We start from the raw sequence: 18488 nt of genomic DNA, 5'->3' as shown, positions 1-18488 counted from the left end.
ACATTTTCTTTATCCATTATTGTGTTGAGGGACATTTAGGTTGTTTCCAATTTCTGGCTGTTATGAATAGTGCAGCAATGAGCATGGTTGAGCAAGTGTCCTTGTGAGAGGTTGACGTGTCCTTTGGTTATATGCCCAAGAGTGGTGTGACTGGATCTTGTGGTAGATTGATTCCCATCCTCCTGAGGAACTGCCACACCGATTTCCACAGTGGTTGTACATATTTGCAGTCTCACCAGCAATGAATGCGTGTTCCCCTTATTCCATGTCTTCAGCATGAGCTATCACTTGTATGATTGATCTCAGCCATTCTGACAGGTGTAAAATAGAATCGCAAAGTAGTTTTGGTGTACATTTCCCTGATGATTAAGGTGTTGAACATTTTAAAGTGTTTCTTAGCCATTTAAATAGTTTCCTGTATTGAGAATTCTCTTGTTTAGATATGTACTCCATTTTTTAATTGGATTGTTTGGTTTTCTAATATCTAGTTTCCTGAGTTCTTCATATATTTTGGATATTAGCCCTCAATCTGATGTGAAATTGGTGAAAACACTTTCCCATTTGTAGGCTGCCGCTTTGTCCTAAGGATGGTATCCTTTGCCTTACAGAAGCTTTTCAGTCTCATGAGGTCCCATTTATTAATTATTGATCTTAGTGCCTGTGATAATGGTGTTCTGTTTAGTCTCCTGTGTCAGTGAGTTCAAGCCTGTTCCCCACTTTCTCTTCTATCAGGTTCAGTGTATCTGGTTTTATGTTGAGGTCTTTGATCCACTTGGAGTTGAGTTTTGTGCAAGGTGATAAGTATGGATCTACTTAATCAGTTCAAATTTTAAAAAATATTTTTTACTCAATGTCTCACCTTTTACAAGATCTTACTCCTCGCTTACCTGAAACTGGCTATGTAGGCTGGCCTTGAACTCACAGAGGTCTGCCTGCCTCTGCTTTGTGAGTGATGTATTAAAGGTGTTTATCTAAGGACACTACGTACTTCATTTACTGAGGATATATGATTTGCTCAGCTAATCCTCACTTTTGGATGTTTAGGTTGTTCTCCATCTGTGTTTCATTTCCTTGTTTGTAAAGTGAAGCTTTTTCCTTGAGAGAATCCTTCCCGCCAGCCTGGTTCCAGAGCCGCATCAGTCCCAAATAAACACACAGGAGGCTATATTAATTATGAAGCTGTTGGCCTTGCTTGTTTCTTACTGGCTAGTTCGGACTTAAGTAATTACCCCATAATTGTTAATCTAAGTATTTCTCTTACCGGAGAATAGTTCCGGGCTTCCTACCCCATGGCGTTACATCTTGACTTCCTGTGTTTCTCCTTCCCAGAGTCCTCCTGGACTCCTAGTCCCACCTATCTTAGTTCCCTGTTGGCCAACAGTGCTTTATTGATATATACACAGGACTTCCCCAACACCTGTTGAGTTTTTAGATATCATAGTATATAATGCTTAGCTGGCAGCTTGTGTTTTCTTAGTGGTATTTCAAAGAGTATACACATATACATACATGTATACATGTGTATATACATATGTCTTAGTTTTGGTTTTGGCTTTTTGAGACAGGGTTTCTCTGTGTAGCCCTGACTGTCCTGGAACTCCCTCTGTAGACCAGGCTGGTCTTGAACCCACAGATATCCACCTGCCTCTGCCTCCCCAGTGCTGGGATTAAAGGTGTATGCCACCACTGTGTGGCATATATGTATTAGTTTTAGAGACAAGTTTGCTTCATAGCCTAATCTGGTCCCAGATTGGATACTTGCCCAAGCCCTTTGCCCATTTATGGTTTTTGTTCTTGTTATTAAGATTCAGGATTTTCTGATGTATTCTGGATAGTAAATACTGACCAGATGGGTAGTCTGCAAATACTTTCTCCTATTCTGTAAATTGTTTCTTTTAGTTTATTTCCTCTGTATGCAGAAGTATTTTATCATTTGTTTATTTTTATTTGTGTGGGACGACACAATGTATATTTACAGAGACCAGGCATTGACATCATGTGACTTATCCATCACTCTATCTTATGTTTTTTGACATGTGTTCTCTCACTGAATCTGGAGCTCACTGATTAACAGCAAGCCCCAGGGATCCTCCTGGTTCCACTTCCCAGCGCTGGGATTACAGGAACATGGCTACCATACTTAGCTTTTTATGTAGTTGCTAGTCGTCTGCAGTCAAATGCTCTACCACTGAGCTATACCCCCAGTTGCTAGTCATCTGAACTCAGCTTCATGGTTTGCACAGCAAGCACTTTACCCGTAGCTTGCTAGACCCTGTGTGTAGAAGTTTTAAAAGTTTCATGTATTCTCATTTGTCTGTTTTTATATTTGATTTTGTAACTGAGAAGTAATGAAAATTCGGTGTCCTGAAACTTTATGCTTTTTTTGGGGTGTTTTATGGTTTTAAGTCTTTATTTGGTTTATTTTGAGTTTACTCTTCATGTATGGGTTTAAGGTTCAACTTGATACATATTGTGTGTGCTGATCCAGTTTTCCCAACACTGTGTGGGAAAACTTAGAAGTTTGATGAAGACCTTAGAAGCTTGATGAAGACCATCCGACTGTATATTCAAGGGTTTGCTCCAGGATTTTCTGTACTGTTTTACTGTCCTATGTGTGTCTTTGTGTTAGTACCATACCATCTTGATGATTGTGTTGTGTGTTTTAAAATGAGAAGTGTGACACCTCCAACTTCACTCTTTTTCTTTTTTTTTTTCTTTTTTCTTTTTTTCTTTTTCTTTTTTTTTTTTTTTTTTGGTTTTTACGAGACAGGGTTTCTCTGTATTGTTTTGGAGGCTGTCGGTCCAGCCTGGCCTCGAACTCACAGAGATCCGCCTGCCTCTGCCTCCCGAATGCTGGGATTAAAGGTGTGCGCCACCACCGCCTGGCCAACTTCACTATTTTTCAAGGTTATTTTGGATAATCAGAGTCCCTTGAGATTTTTGTATGAATTTTAGGAATATTTGTTTAACTTGTGTTACAGTTATGATCTTCTGATTAGAAAGCTCAGACTTTATATATAGCCCAGGCTGGCCTTGAACACAACATTTCCTGCCTCATCTTCCCAAATTCTTGGATTATAGGTGTGTGCCACCATGTCCAACACAGAAAATTCTCTATGTCTAATTTTTCAAAATGATATGGGATTTTGTTTTGTCTTAAAATGTGTCTTCCCCAGATGCCCGGACTGGTGACAAAGTCATGTGATCCTCTTGCCATAGCGTCCCACTTTGCTGGGACTGTAGACGAATGTCGCCTGTCAACATTGGGTTTTAATAGGGAGTACAGGCACGGCTGTAATGAGTCACAAGGGGAAATCACCAGGAGAGTGCCAAGTATGCCAAGTCTTTAGGGATAAGGGTGTCAGACCCGGGCCAAAAGCTGCACACTGACCGGTAAATATTAAGAGCTAAGGGTTCCAGACTTCCCAGGCCTACCTGAGAGCTTAGCCGTGTCAAGGGCGGAGGACCCCTCAGGCTTTCCTGGAAAGCCAGTGCCAGCCACAAACTGAAGAGTCCCCAGGCCCAGAAGGCTTGTGCAGCTGTGCTTCTGATAGCCGCACCACTACAGGGCGCTCGCTACCTGTTGCTGCTCCTGCCTCAGCAGGGAAAGAGAGTGCCCAGCTCTTGAAGAGGTCCTTGCCCGACACCGTCTCATCTAAGGAGCAAAAGGGCGGACAGCAAGCTTGTGTGACATCGGTGTCACTGTTTCTTCACTTACTTTTGCCAGGGTTGGCATCATGCGTTTGAAAGATCTGTTGCGGGGTGTGTTTATCTTTATTTTTGTCTCTCCTGGGGAACCTACCCTCTTGTTTCCATGTAATCCATTCATCTGTGTCCTGTGATAGGTGTGAGGTTCAGAAACTTATTTGTCTAGGTCATCTTTTCTGTCCTTTTCAGCCTGGTATGAATTTAGGTCTAGAATAGCTCTAGCTGGACCCTATTTTATCCACTAAGCATGTCTTTTAATTGGAAAATCTAATTCTCTTATATTTAAAGTAGTTGCTATTACTTGGTTATTTTCTGTTTGTCTCCTCTTTCTTCTTTTGCTGCCTTCTTGATCTTCCTTAGTGATGTGTTTTAATTTCTTTCTTATTTCATTTTGTATACATTCTGTGGTTTTTGGTATGGCAACTATTGTAATTACATAAAGCATCTTAAAATTACAACAATTTACTTTAAAACTGGTAACTCTTTTATAACCTGCTTTATTTCCCTAATTTTAAGTTACATATGATACAAATTACTGCTTTTTATTGCATATTCAGTAAAATAAATTTGTGGATCACTGTTACACTGGCCATAAGCTCTCTAGTGCTCTCTGGTGAAGTATGCTTTCTCTGGGGCCCAATTTAACCTTTTCCTATAATTTGTGAAAAAGTGATAAACTCTGAACTCAAAAGAACAACATCATAATTGGACTTGAGCTCTATTCCTCAGTTATTATGAATAATAATAATACTTCATGTTTTTTGAGGATAGACCCCGGTGTTGTAATCATTTAACATAGATAATCTCATTTAATCTTTGCAAGAATCCCAGGAGGCCAATGTTGTTAATGTTTCCTTCTTGTTGGGGAAGAGCCTAGGGCAGGAAAAGTGAAAACAGTGGAGTAGTGTATACTCGGTGGATCCCAAGCCTGGTGGCTACTGTACTAATTAGATACTCAGAGTTGTACAGAACTTCTGGATATTCGACACATTTGGTGTCACATTCCACATTCATTCTTTTTTTTTTTTTAACATGTAAGACTATTTTGCCTACATGAATGTCTGTGCACCAGGTGCATGCAGTGCCCACAGAGGCCAGAAGAGGGCATCAGAACCCCTGTAATGGAAGCTGCTGATGGTTGTAAGCAGCCATGTGGATGCTGGGCGTCAAACCTGGGCCATCTCTCCAGCTCCTTGCATTCATTTTTTTAATTAAAATTATTTATGTTTGGTGTGTGTGTGTGTGTGTGTGTACACATGTGTATTACAGTGTGGATGGAGGTCAGAGGACAACTTGTAGGGGATGATTCTTGCCTTCTACCATGTGCCAAGCACCCTTACCCACTCTTCCAGAGTAATTAGTCCATCATTTTTACTGTGCCTTCCCAGTAAGTTGCAGGGATGGACAATATGGAGAGAAGCTGGAATATAGCAAATGGTCTCTAGTCTAAATAGTGTCATAGTTTCCATGTAAAATGCATCAGTAAGGTAACTGTCCACAATCAGTATTCTGCCACCTAAAACCCCATTAGGAGATACCAGCATAATTAAATAATTAAATACCAATTACAGCCTTTTAGGCTTTCTTTATTCTACCCCTCCAAACCTTCCCACTGCCACCGTGTGTGTGTGTGTGTGTGTGTGTGTGTGTGTGTGTGTTTCTGTTTGTGCATATGTGTAGATACCAGAAGCCAACTTTGGGTACATTCCTCAAGTGCCAGTGACTTTTTTTTTGAGACACCATCTTTCATTTTGTCTAAAGTTCACCTAGGCTGCCTGGCTAGGAAGCCTCAGAGACCTGCCTGTCTCCTCTTGCCTGGTGCTGGGTTGACAAGGATGTGTCTTCATGCTTGTGTGGCAAGTACTTTCCTGACTGAGCTATCTCCTCAGCCCCCTCCAAACTTTTCTCTCCTGCAAACCAGTTTTAAAAGTATGTCATCATCTGTAGTCACAGCAGCAGTCACTCTTCTGGTACAAATTTTCTTCATTAGCTTTCTAACCTTGTGACAAAAAAGATCCAGAATATTCGACTTCTAAGGAAGAAAGATGTACTGTGGCTCAATGTCAGAGGTTTCTGCCCATGGTCACTTGGTGTTTGTGTTGGTTCTGATGCAGCACACTACAGCATGGCAGAAGCATATGGTAGAGGAAGTTGCTCATGAGAAGCCAGGAAACAAGAAGATAGGGGAGAGCATCCTAATGTCCTAATGAATGGCTATCTGGCTGGCCTCAACTAGGTTCTACCTCCTTGTATTAGTCATTTTTCTTATTACTAGACAAAGTACCTGAGTTGAGGAAACTTAAGGAAGGAAGGGTTTATTCTGGCTTACAGTTTGAGGACAGTGTCCCACCGCAGTGGGAGGAGGCAGGCTGGTTACGTTGCATCTGTGGTCAGTAAGTGGAGCGTGAACAGTAAGTGGTGCCAGCTATAAAACCTCAAGGCCTATATATACCACAGTGACCAACTTCCTCCACATTCTCCTGAAGGAACTTCCCAAATTACACCACCAGCTTGTCACCAAATGTTTAAACATGTGAGCTCATGGTGGGTATGGGAGGGGGTGCATTAAACATTCATATCATAGGACTCCTAACAATACCATTGCTACCTAATAGCTCAATGGACTGGTGACCAAGTCTTTGGGGGTGTGGTCTTCACTTGGGAAGGTGTGCATTGTGGCTTCATCTTTGACTTGTCTCATCTGTTGAGGTTAGAGCAATGCTAGCCTTGTAGGTATTACTGGTGAAACATTTATCAATTGATTACATACTCGCTTTACTTGCTTTTTATTTTCCCAGTTCTCCCTCTATTCTGGAAATGTTGTCTTGACAAATTTCAGTACATCAGGACAATACTGGAACAACTCCCTTGTTCAGAAGGATAATCTCCTATTTGAAGATACAGTGCTAGCTGTAATCTTCATTTTTAAAATGAATGTTTAGAAGTAATTTTGGTCTCTGTTCTGTTCCATTAATATCTAAGACCACATGAAACAATTATCTGATATCGTGTTTGTTCCCATATGAATGTTATGCTTCAAGTTTTATTATCTCTTTAACTGGGCTAGTTTATAACTGATCTCTCTGTGTCCATTTTTTATTAAAAATGAGAAACAGATTGCATTACTCACTGTCCAAAAAAAAATCCTCTTTGACTCCCTATTTCATAAAGTTCTCTTACCTTCCTCTGTTCACTGCCTGTTTACCCTGACTGTCCCACCTGTCACCTGCCCCGTGTGAGATGGATGAATGCTAAATTACTTTCCCTTTATCTGAAACCTTTTCACAAGTGATTCCTTTGCGGTTTAGGATCATTCTCTGATACCTAGTCTACTGGACCCTTGTCACTCAAAACTTGATGCAAATGCCACTGTCTTTTTTTTTTTAATCACCTATTGAAACATTCCCTGGCTTATCCATTTATCACCTGGCCTCTAACATTAGAATTAAATCACTAAAGGTTAGCATTAGAATTAAATCACTAGATGGTTGTACATAGGTAACTGGGGACTGAGTTAGACAGATTTTGAGTCTGAGGCCTGGCCTACCTAGGGAGACCCTGGCTCCCTAAAAGTAGCTCCTCCTGCAGTTCACTGCTCTGTCTGTTGACCATCTGAAATGCTGTTTAGCACCAAGAGCTCTTCAAGTACTGGGTGTGTATGCCCGTGTATATGCATGTGCATGGAGTCTAGAGTCGATGCTGGCTGTCTTCCTCGTTAGGATTCCATCCAGCCTTACTTTCTGAGACAATCTATCACAGGACCTGGAGTTTACTAACTCATCTAGACTGGTGGCCAGCAAGCCTCAGAGGCCTTCCTGTTTGTACCTCCTCAGTGCTGGAATTGCAGGCATGCGCCCCTGTGCCTATCCCAGCACACCTAAGGATCCTAATTCAGGTCCTTATGACTTGGGCATTAGCACTTCATAGACTGAGCCTTGACTCCAGTCCCTCCTTCAAGTACTTGTTAAGGGAATGCAAACAAAATCTCTGAGACAGTGGCGATTTGATGGAAGAGTCTGTTATGGGTGGGAATGGAAAAACTCCACACTACTAAGCAGTAGTGAATTTTAAGATGTAACTATGTTTGCTTTTAGTAGAACATTTCCTTTTGGTGGCTTAATTTAGATTTCCTCAAAATAGAGATACAGAGTACTTTTACATTTCTATTTTAAATATCACTGGAAGTCCAGTTGAACTGTGTAATTGGAGTAGGATGTAGTTTACAATGCAACAGTCATACATTCCCTATCAGTTTAAATTTTTTAGAAAAAAATAATTCATCTAGAAATCTAGGATATTGAGTGATTTCAAGACATTATTAACCAAAGATTTTATATGCACATATATATATGCATATATGCCTAACTGTTTTATGTTGCTGGGGTTTCCTTTCCAGCCTGGTCCTGCTGCTTCAGCCCCAAACAAACACAGAGACACTATGTTAATTATAAAACTGTTGGCCAATGGCTAGGTCTTCTTATTGGCTAACTCTGTCTTCATTATTAGCCCATAACTACTAATGTATATATTTCTACTTGGCCTTATCTTACCAGGGAAGACCTGGCGCGTCCTATCTTCCTGGTCTCTATATGGTGTCTCTTTGCAGTCTCCCTCTGCCTACCTTTCCCAGAATTCTCCTCGTCTCCTAGTCCTGCCTATCTTCCTGCCTCTATTGGCCAAACAGTGTTTTATTTGTCAACCAATAAGAGAAACATATACAGAAGTACAGCCCCATCAGTTCTGATAGCTCAGATGGGACTTAAACACAAGGGCAGACCAGAGTCCAGGACATGAGGCTCTGGAGGCTGACTGCTCAGCTGCAGAGCTCAGACCACAAGGAGAAGGTGCTGCAGAGAGGTGCAAATGGGTGCGGGGAGGGAGGGTAGGAGCAGGGTCTTAGAACTAAGTGAGACTAGAAAGACGCAGGCATCTGAGGACACTCTCAAGTGCTCCCTACTCATTGGAAACACCCCTGGTTGGACCATGGGATGGGAGTAGTATTTTTAGACATGACTCTGATTTCCATTTGTGTCTCCTGTTTCTTCTCTCCACAGAGTAGTGAATGTTCGCATCCGTAAATGTCAGGACTGCTTTCTTGTTTTACTTGATTGGCACATCAGACTCTGCTCATATGCTCGGTTCTTATTTTGTTTCACGTACATCATGGCTGTGTGCCCACAACCTAAAAATGTGAAAGGGAAAACAGTTGCCAAGTAAAACTGGTAGGACAACAGGATTTGAAAGACTCCTCCTAGTCTCTTGTTGTGCAATTGAGTACCACAGATCAGCAGTTTGCTTTCTTGGAAAATTGTTAGAAGCATGTTGCTTCTAAAACCCAGGTGTTCATGTTACCCTAAGGTCACTTGTTTAAAATATTCTCATTTAGCTTGAAAATTGACAGCTTGACCATTGTCAGGGACATGAAAACATTTGTGCTAATGTTTGTGTTGTACATAGCATCCCAAATTTCTTTCTTTAGAAAAGTCCCAGGCAGCCATTGCCCAATGATTGGGGAAGAGGGCTCTCCACACTGCAGAGACTGGCTGCAGACCTGTGTAGAACTGTAACCCTGGGAAAGGAGACCGGGGTTAGTCAGGGCAGCTGTGGTGGCCTATGAAAATAACACTGACAGGATCTGCCAGAGGCCTGATGCCACCCAAGGTGTGTTTGGGTGGTGAATGGCATCTCATTGTGGGACTGTAGGCTCTGGCACCTTCTGCAAGAGCCTTTCTATTGTATCTAAGTATTTGTTTTGTTTAGGGCTGCAAGGAAGTACTAATTTAAAAAATAAGTAGCTGAAAAACTAACATGCAGTTATTCCCTCCTAGTACACAGGGAAGCTACGTCCTAAATCCGGAGTATGTATTTTCTGCACCTCAGGTCTTTGGTAGATGCCTTGGAGTGACCATTTGTATAATTTAACATTTTATGGCCACAAAAGTACTTTCTATTCCTGAGAAAATTGTAGCTGCTAGAAGTCTTGGCCGATCACTTCAGTTACTATTCCTTATGCTCCCTTACATTCAGTTAACAGAACCATGTGGTCAAGGATCTGCCTGGTCTGAGAGGCAGACTCCACTTCCCATTGGTCCCAACTTCTGTAAGCTCAGCTTTCTACCTGCTTTCTTCCTGAGTGTATCTGAGCCGTTTAAACCTTTTAGAGGTCTCTTGCCTTGCCATAAATATGGTACTCATAACATTCAGTTCAACTATATAAGGTAGCATACACAGATCATAGTGCCCCGGCCCTGTGATGTTATTTACTTTCTGCATTGCTGAGACCAAATACAGACCTGCCAAGAGGAAACTTAAAGGAGGAGAAATTTATTTTGCCTTGTTTGGGGGGCATACAGTCCATCATAGCAGAGGAGCAATGATAGCAGGCAGCTCCATGATAGTAGGAACCTGAGTCTGGGGCTCTATCGTAGTAGAACAGAAACCAGTGATGGAACAGGAAGCAGAGCCAGGCTGTAAACCTCAGGGTCCACCCTCAACAGCTCTCCAGTGAGGCCCTACCTCCAAAGTCTGTGTGTCTCCCAGAGCAGGGCCACCATCTGGGGATCAAGCATTCAAACCTGAGCTTACAAGGACAGTTCATATCCAAACCAAAACACACCTTTCTTAGAGCCACTAGCTGCCTACCTCTGTTGAATGGATCCTCTGGAGGTAGCTTGAACTAGATGACTCATTGGTATTAAGGCACCAGTAGAGCATGTTAGAGTTAGACAAACCACTGTCTGAGCCATGGCTCTTCCACTTATGACTGTGTGATGTTGAAAACATTGTATTAACTACATCAGGCTTTGGTTTTTTTGTTGTTAATTGGTGGATCTTAGATAGTGATGTTTAAAATGCACTTGCTAATTTTAGGATTTGATTTCTTAACATTTATTTTGCCAACTCTTATCAGGACCTTAGGGTATAGTCCAGAAAGGAATAACCAGGCCTGTGAGTTATTGGTGGAAAACAACTACAGGGCCTAGAAGTCCTCCATCCCCCATCCTTCCACATGTATAGACTTGTTTGTTATTTTTTCCTAAGTAAAACATTTATTTATATAGGCATTATATTATTGTTACATAGTATTACATATTATACGCTATCTAATTATGAGTTAAAGCATACGGATTGTATTTAGATATGAGCAAATACTATAGCATTTTACATTAGTGACTTGATCATGTGTGGATTTATCTATTCAGAGACCCAATATCCCACAGATACCAAGAGACAAATAAATGCATCTCCCTTGACCAAGACAGGGTTTTTCTGTAACTCACTCTGTAACCAGGCTGGCATTGAACTTGGTGATCCACTGCCTCTGCCTTGGGTGCTGGGATTAAAGGTGTTCCTCATCATCCCCAACTTAAAGGTGGCCTCTCTATGAAGAGTCCTCAATAATCAGAGCTATACAATGAGTGCATATCTTATGAGACAGTAAAGATTATGCAGAACATCTATGTAATGTTGTGTGCTCTGTAAGCACTTAGACACATGCCTTGTTGGCGTGTATGGAAGATACACAAGCTGTGTTCATATTACTGCAGCTTTACCTGTGGGTATCTAGCTTGCCAGGGTTAGGGTTAACAAGTAGGGGTTCTGGGATTTAAAGCCAGACTGTTTGATAACATGGAGTGTCGTATGTCTGCTACAATGTGAATTCTGTCAAAAAGCTATTGTCACCAGAAGGTCACACTCAGGGACTTGTGAGGGATACTGGGGAAGGTGTTCCAGATCATCTTGGTTGGGGTTAGGGACCCAGGACCCTAGATCTCCCTTACTCACCTGTCTGTTTCATGGGCCTGGTCATTGTATTTCCCTTAATTGATTTCTTGGGCCTTCTTTCTCTGTGAGACAGAGATAGCCACATGAAGAGTTTACCTCAACCCAGAGCACCTTTGTGACTGTGAACACTGGATCACTTTACTCTCAGACAAGATACAGGGTACAGGCCAAAGCAGGTTCTTTCAGCAACCCCCTTTTGAATATCCCCTTCTTGTCAGTCTATCCCAGGTGCGAGCTAGGAACACGGAGCTTACTCCATGTGAACACCCCTGCTGTGGTGGGACCCTCACCCCCACATATGTTGGATAGACATGTTGATGCTATAATGCCACTAAATCCACAGCAGAGAGAGCCACTAATGGTCCTTGATAGTTCAGAAGAAGCAGGTGCCTCTGCAGCCACAGGCATACCTGCCCTGACTGGGACCAGCCAAGAAAGGAGGGACCACAAATGCCTGGCTGAGTTTGGTGTTTGTTTTGTTCTTTTGAGACAGGGTTTCTTTGTGGAGTCTTGACTGTCCTAGACTAGCTCTGTAGTCCAGGCTGGCCGGGAACTCACAGAGATGGGCCAGACTCTGCCTCCCGAGTGCTGGTATTAAAGGCGTTCTCCACCACCATCCAGCTGGTGTTTGTGACACTTTAATTGAAGAAACAATACCTCATAACCCAGGGCTTTTGCTTAGTCTTGTGGGCACAGGGTTAAAATAAGGTGGCATTAAAATCATTTTTGGAGAAGTGCTCTGACAGTTTTAGGGTAGAATGCAATAAGGAAGTTCAGTTACTGATGGGAGAGATACAAAAATGCTGAAGGCCAAAGCTCAGGCAGTAGGTGTGTAAAGGGTCAGCCTCCAGAACCTTCCTAAAGTAGAATCTCAGTTAGTAAATGATTTTATTTGTAAAAAAAAAAAAAGTTGAGTGACTCAAGTTTTTATTTGAGTTTCTTTCCCTTATTTTATAAAAATTTGCAGTCCAAATGCTGAAGATTTTCCTTCATAGCAGGTTTCAGGAGGCAGCCTTAGTATACTTGCCAGATCTCGCCAGCCTGAGCTTTACAAACGGGTAAACATTTCTCTTTCTTTTTGGCTGACATCTCATTTCCTTTTTCTTCTATTCTGAAAGTATTACAGCAATTTTTGTACTTCAAGGAACTAACATCATGCACCCAGTAACCGAAGAATCAAACAAAGGAGACCACGAGTCGAGTGGCCCTCCAGGGTCATTTTAGCCATGACATGCTGATAAGTGTGAACTTTGACTGTGGCGCCAGAGAAGTATGTGTCCCTGTGCTAGTTTGGACTTGGAGGAATTGTTCCACTCTCTGGCTGTCCTTACGTAGCCTGGCTACCACTTGCATGATGCTCATCTGTAACATGGGTCATGTCTGATCTCTGTAGCAGCAAGAGCCTTGGGAAGATGAGGTCATTAAGCAGATCACAATAGAGCAGGTCTCATCCTCGTGGCAGAAACCCCACCCCACTCTATACAATTCTTGGAGGTGGGGTGTGTTTCGTGATTTACCCAGGATCCTGGGCGCACCCTGGGTTCGACTTATTTCTCCAGGCTAATCCAGCCCAGCCGAAGTGTAAGCATTCACTGCATTAATCAGACTTGCTGGAATGATCACATGGTTTTCTAGCTGCCTCCCCTGTTAGCTGCCGCTTGTCAGCAGCTGGCGGAGCTGGAGGCTGCAGGCCCCTGTCTGCAGAGAGCCTTTTACTTCAGAGTACTGGGGGTGTGGAAAGCTCGCCTCTTTTTTTCCTGCACTTTGCACCATCTGACTGACTAAATGATTGTCCTCGATACCAAAAAGGCTGCTGTACAATCCAAGGAAATTGCCTCTGACTAGGTCATGTTTGCATTTGAAGAATTCAGGTATGTTCTGGGTTTTCTCTCGATCTGATGCTGGGTTTTTGTTCTCTCTAGGTTTTTGCTGTGTAATGACTGCTTAGGCTCTGGCTGGTTCTACACACCAAAAAAGGGGGTTCTTGTCTGCATTTGGTGGGGTTTATCCAGGTGGCGGGGGTCAGGGATGTTTACTGCATGGAAGTGCAGCATGGATAATTGGCTTGATCTTGTGTAAATTCACGGAGGACCCCACCTTGTGCATCCTGCAAGCTGTGCTTGCTGATGCAGAGTTATGAATACAGAATAGCAACTGTGTGTCCAGAATGAGTCTTTCGCTATCTTTTGTTTTCTTCCTTTGTCAAACTCATGCAGTCTACTGCTCCTTTACAAAAAAGGCAGGGGCGGGGGGACTGTAGCAGCAAGGGTGAAAAATTCTGCAAACGGATCTGCATGGCTGGGTTGGATTTGGCTCTGGTTTCCTGTTAGTAAAGCCGTAGCTAGGCTGCTTTCTGGGATGTGCCTTGACAACGTTTGTTAACTGGGTGCTTCTTTCCGGGGCTCTTCCGCTGTTGTCATCATTAATGTTCCAGATTAGATCCTTTGTGACTTCTTCCTTCTGCTCCTCCATCTCTTCCCAGGGAAGCTATACCCAGAGTCTCAATGTAGGAAGGGATGTGCCAACAGAGCCAGTGTCTAAGAAACGAGAATGAAGGAGGCAGAACGGAGACAGTCAGATCATCCTGTATGCATTTCTATGGACAAGCGTATGTGTGTCTGCGTCTGTCAGCTCCTCCTTTTTCCAGTGGAATTCCTGTATGTGTTAGAACTGAGTATTAATACCACGTTGACGGGCAGAGAGGGTGATTGTGTGGCACCTCAGCTTTACCTTGACAGGCCTTTTTTTGTTCCGTGTAAATGTTACTGCAATAGACATTGAACCTGGAAGAGAAGAACCAGCCGACCAAGAGAGTAGACAGAGGACCACTAGATTTCCACAGAAAAGTGAGCTGCAAAGAGTGGCTCCACCCTCTGCTCTAAACTTGATGCTCGGGTTCCGGAAGTTATCCTTTGTTTCAGAGCATGTGTCTGCATTATTCTGAATGGAGTGAGTGGACTTGTGCAACATGCCCTGGTGACATGAGGCCTGTGCCCTTTCAGGGTGGCCTCTCAGTGCTTTGAATAGCTCCTCTAGGGAACTGTTTCTGTAGTGTCTGCTGTGACGTAGTAGCTGCACTTAAGGACGGCATCAGGGATCCTGGGTTCCAGCCTTGGTTTCAAGGTTAGAGTCACTTTGTGAGAGTCACTTAGGTCCTGGTCTAGTGAGAGGAGTCAGCATGCAACGGCGTTTGCCGCTAAGACTGAGACCCTGAGTTTGAACACTGGGACCCACATGGTGGAAGGAGAGAACTGACAGGTTGTCTTTTGACCTCCACATACATGCACACACATACAAATTAATGTAATACAAATGTAAGAGTTATACAAGTTCTGTAAATTGTAGAAAGCCATTGTGAGGGTGTGAATGATAATGGTCCCTATACGTTCATACATTTGGATGTGTGCTCCCCAGTTAGTCCCACATTAGGAGGTGTGGCCTTGTTGGAAGAGGTGTGCCACTGGGGTAGGCTTTGAAGTTTCAAAAGCTCATGCCATTCTCTTAGCTTATGCCATTCTATTAGCTCTCTCTCTCTCTCTCTCTCTCTCTCTCTCTCTCTCTCTCTCTCTCTCTCTCTCTCTCTCTCTCTCTCTCTCTGCCTCATTGTTGTGTCTCAAGATGTAAGTTCTCAGCTACTGCTCCAATGTCATGCTTGCCTACTGCCAAGCTTCCCACCATGATAGTCATGGATTCACCCTCTGAAACTGTAAGCCCCCAATAAACTTTTTCTTCTTTAATTGCCTTGGTCATGGCATCTGGTCACAGCAACAGAAAAGTAACTGAGATGGCTGTACTGTTGTGAAGCTCAGATTTTGTTGTTAGCGTTTTCTCTGGAGTCAGCCTTTAATGCCTCTGAGCAGAGGTTAGAGCCCCATTATGATTCATGGTTAAGGAGGAAGATAGAGAGCAGCAAAACTGTTTTCACTGTGATAGACTCTGACCCAAAAGTCAAGAAAGACCTGGTGGGAGGGAGTTAAGCTAAAGGCACCTACTCTGAGTAACAGAAAATAAAGATGGCATTATGGAAAGTAGACTAGAAATGGGAGTTTGCTATTCCCTGCTTCAGGGTTCTACCCAACTTGGCCACAAAGAATTTTGCTAGATACAGCTACACACTACTTTAGTAATGTAAAGACAGATGGCGTTCTAGTCCAGGAGCTTGTGCACCTGAGAGCCAGGTGGTGGTGGTAGACGTCCTTGGGATTAGAGAGGAGTGTGGCACTTTAAGTCAGTTCTCAAGATTTTAGAATCCCACAGAATCCCAGGGGGCTTATTGGGAGGGAAGTCTGTGGCATTCTAAATATAAAATTCTTGTAGAACTTGAGAATCAACTTTTTTTTTTTTTGAGACAGGGCTTCTCGGTGTACCAGCCCCAACTGTCCAGAACTCACTCTGTAGACGGGTTGGTCTCAAACTCACAGAGATCTGCCTGGCTCTGCCTCCCAAGTGCTGGGATTACAGGCTGGTGCCACTGCCACCTGGTGAGAATCAACATTTCTAATGGATTACAGGTGTATGCTACCACAGCTGGGCTTCCATGGGTTCTGGGAGTTCAAACCCAGGTCCTTGAGTGTTCAGAAAGCACTTGACTTAGGTCATCTCATACTGTTTTGTTTTTGTTTTTAGGCAAAAACACTCCAGTATCATAGAAAGCAAATTAAAAGGGCCAAACATAAACGACCCATGTTTACCACAACAGCAAACTACAGCCATCTGCCTGGTGTTACAGTTCTATGGTGGGCAGAATTCTGTAACCACTGAGAAATGCCAGCTACCTCTCCAGCTCTTAGGCTCTTGTAACTCTAGGTGTAGGGTGCAGGGTGCAGGGTGCAGGCAGCAGTAAATTCCCTATGTTCTCCCGCATATGGTATGTTGGGCTGATACACTTCTTAGGGTTGTCAGGTCAATAACCAGCAGTTTTCATGCTCTTCTGGTCTAGCACACACCACAGCACAGACTTCAGGAGAGTACCAAGTTAACCGCATGGCTTGCTTGCTCTTTATTCCTCACAGAATCCTGGTTAATGAACTGTGGTGACTGCTTAATACAGCCCTACTGTATGTCAAATAGTGTTAAGCATCCAGGAAAAAAACGGTTAAGACAGGATTCACCAAAGCTCTCAAGGAACGCACAGTGCCATAAGGAGTAATAGCATGTAAACATTTTGTAGCGAAATTAGACTCCTTTTTTTTGAGATGAATGTGGCCTCTGTGTCCTTAGTTGTATGGAGAAAGGTGTCCACACAAGAGGCCTAAAAGCACATGTAGACAATCTGATGGGGCTGTCCCAGGGTCCTCTTCTCTCTTTTTCTTCATGTAGAAAGTATTGGTATAATTGTAGTTTATATTATCCTATCTCATGCTGACAGCAAAATACAATTTTCTGGCAAGAGTGGCCATCCCCATTTTTCAGATGAGAAAATGGACTAAGAAAGATCTAGACACTTGCTAGGCCCATGGAGGTAATATGCAGCAGCAGCAGCAGCAGCAGGCTTATAAACCACTGCCCATCATGACCTCTGCAGAAGAAGGGGCTGTGTGTCAGACTGGCCATAGCTGAGCCTCATACACAGCTGGCTGATCTACTCACTCCTTTAGTAGGCTATGTACAGATTCAATCAAACTCACATCGGAGATATGGGAAGCCGGGCGTGGTAGAGCAGGGCTCCAGTGGTGACACAAGGTTACAACCCAAGGACTTGGGAGATGAAGCAGAACGTCAGCCTTCAAGGTTTTCTTGGCTACATAGCAAGTCTGAGGTCAGCCTGGGCTCAACGTGAGACCTGCCCCAAAAACGAACAAGGAGGAAAGAAACACGAGAGAAGAAGAAAGGGAAGAAATGGGGGCGTCTCCATCCGTACAGACCATGCACAGGCTGCTTTCTTGGCACTATTCTTCGGACAATACAGTATAGCAACTTATACCACACTTACATGTATTTGGCACCAGAAGTAACCTAAAGGTGACTTACAGCATTCAGGGGAATATACGGAAGTGACGTGCACACACGCCTCCATTTGGTGCACAGTGTCCTGAGGAAAGTTCTGGAACCATCAAGCCACAGATGCCATGGAAAGGCTGAACTTGAACTGCTTCTCTGCTCCTGATGTCGTCTGTGTAGACTCCCCTCCCTACCTTTGCCGTGAACTTCTCACCTCTGTGACAGTCAAATCTGTCTGCTTTTCCTAAATAATGGATCTAAAAGTCGTGGGCCCCTCATTCTCCTTTGCTTTATTGTCCTATAACACCGTCTGTATATCCTAGATGTTACCCACTGCTGTTTCCCTCATGTTTTTTTTTTGTAATGGGCTCTAGTAAATGTCTTAAGTGAATGAAGGAAGTGAGAATAGAATTTGAGAAAAGTTAGGTAATCTGCATGAAGTCACCCAGCAGTTAGAGGGATGTCTGTCTGGTCAGTTTCATATTCTGTGTGTCTGCAGTAACATCTTGTGAATCCACCTGTGTGTTAGCAGTCAACACCACCTTCAGAGATTCTTCTGGGATCCCAGGATCTGTCACAGGGCCTGCCATGTACACTATAGTTGTAGGAAGGGACAGGACGGAGGAAGAACAGAGGCCCCTCTAGGATAGAATAACTGACTCTTCCTGCTTCCCAACTCTGTTTTTTGTTTGTTTGTTTGTTTTTGTTTTTTCAAGACAGGGTTTCTCTGTATTGTTTTGGAGCCTGTCCTGGAACTCACTCGGTAGACCAGGCTGGTCTCGAACTCACAGTGATCCGCCTGTCTCTGCCTCCCGAGTGCTGGGATTAAAGGCGTGTGCCACCAACGCCCGGTCCCAACACTGTTTTTTTCCCCCCCATCTCTGCACAGTGATTGGGTCAGAGTGATCATGCCATGATTGACTTTTGTAGACCTGGCTATACAGAAACATGAGTGCTTCAAGTCGAGGGGTTATCTCAACACTTGTCGCCACCATTCCTCTGGAGATATTACATATATGTTGAGTTTGAATCAAGCCACAGTTCCTGTGAGGCTT

At 43.3% G+C, this 18488-nt stretch overlaps 1 protein-coding gene across 2 annotated transcripts in view; it reads left to right on the top strand.

Moving 5' to 3' along the window:
• Evl (Enah/Vasp-like) overlaps positions 1 to 18488 on the top strand; it is a 139169-nt gene that overhangs the window by 31754 nt on the left and 88927 nt on the right. The window contains exon 1 of one of the 2 annotated variants that reach the window (XM_040742505.1): positions 13158 to 13364. The exons of the other annotated variant lie outside the window; for it this stretch is intronic. Coding sequence (XP_040598439.1) covers positions 13342 to 13364 — 23 coding nt within the window. The 5' untranslated portion in view covers positions 13158 to 13341. Of the gene's footprint in view, positions 1 to 13157; positions 13365 to 18488 lie in introns of those variants that run through there. 2 annotated transcript variants of the gene reach the window in all.

The sequence above is a fragment of the Mesocricetus auratus genome, unplaced genomic scaffold (genome assembly GCF_017639785.1).
Source record: "Mesocricetus auratus isolate SY011 unplaced genomic scaffold, BCM_Maur_2.0 Super-Scaffold_15014, whole genome shotgun sequence".
In the NCBI taxonomy this organism is placed as follows: Eukaryota; Metazoa; Chordata; class Mammalia; order Rodentia; family Cricetidae; genus Mesocricetus; species Mesocricetus auratus.
The sequence above is the reverse complement of the archived record's forward strand: the minus strand, read 5'-3'. Positions and strand labels throughout refer to the sequence as shown.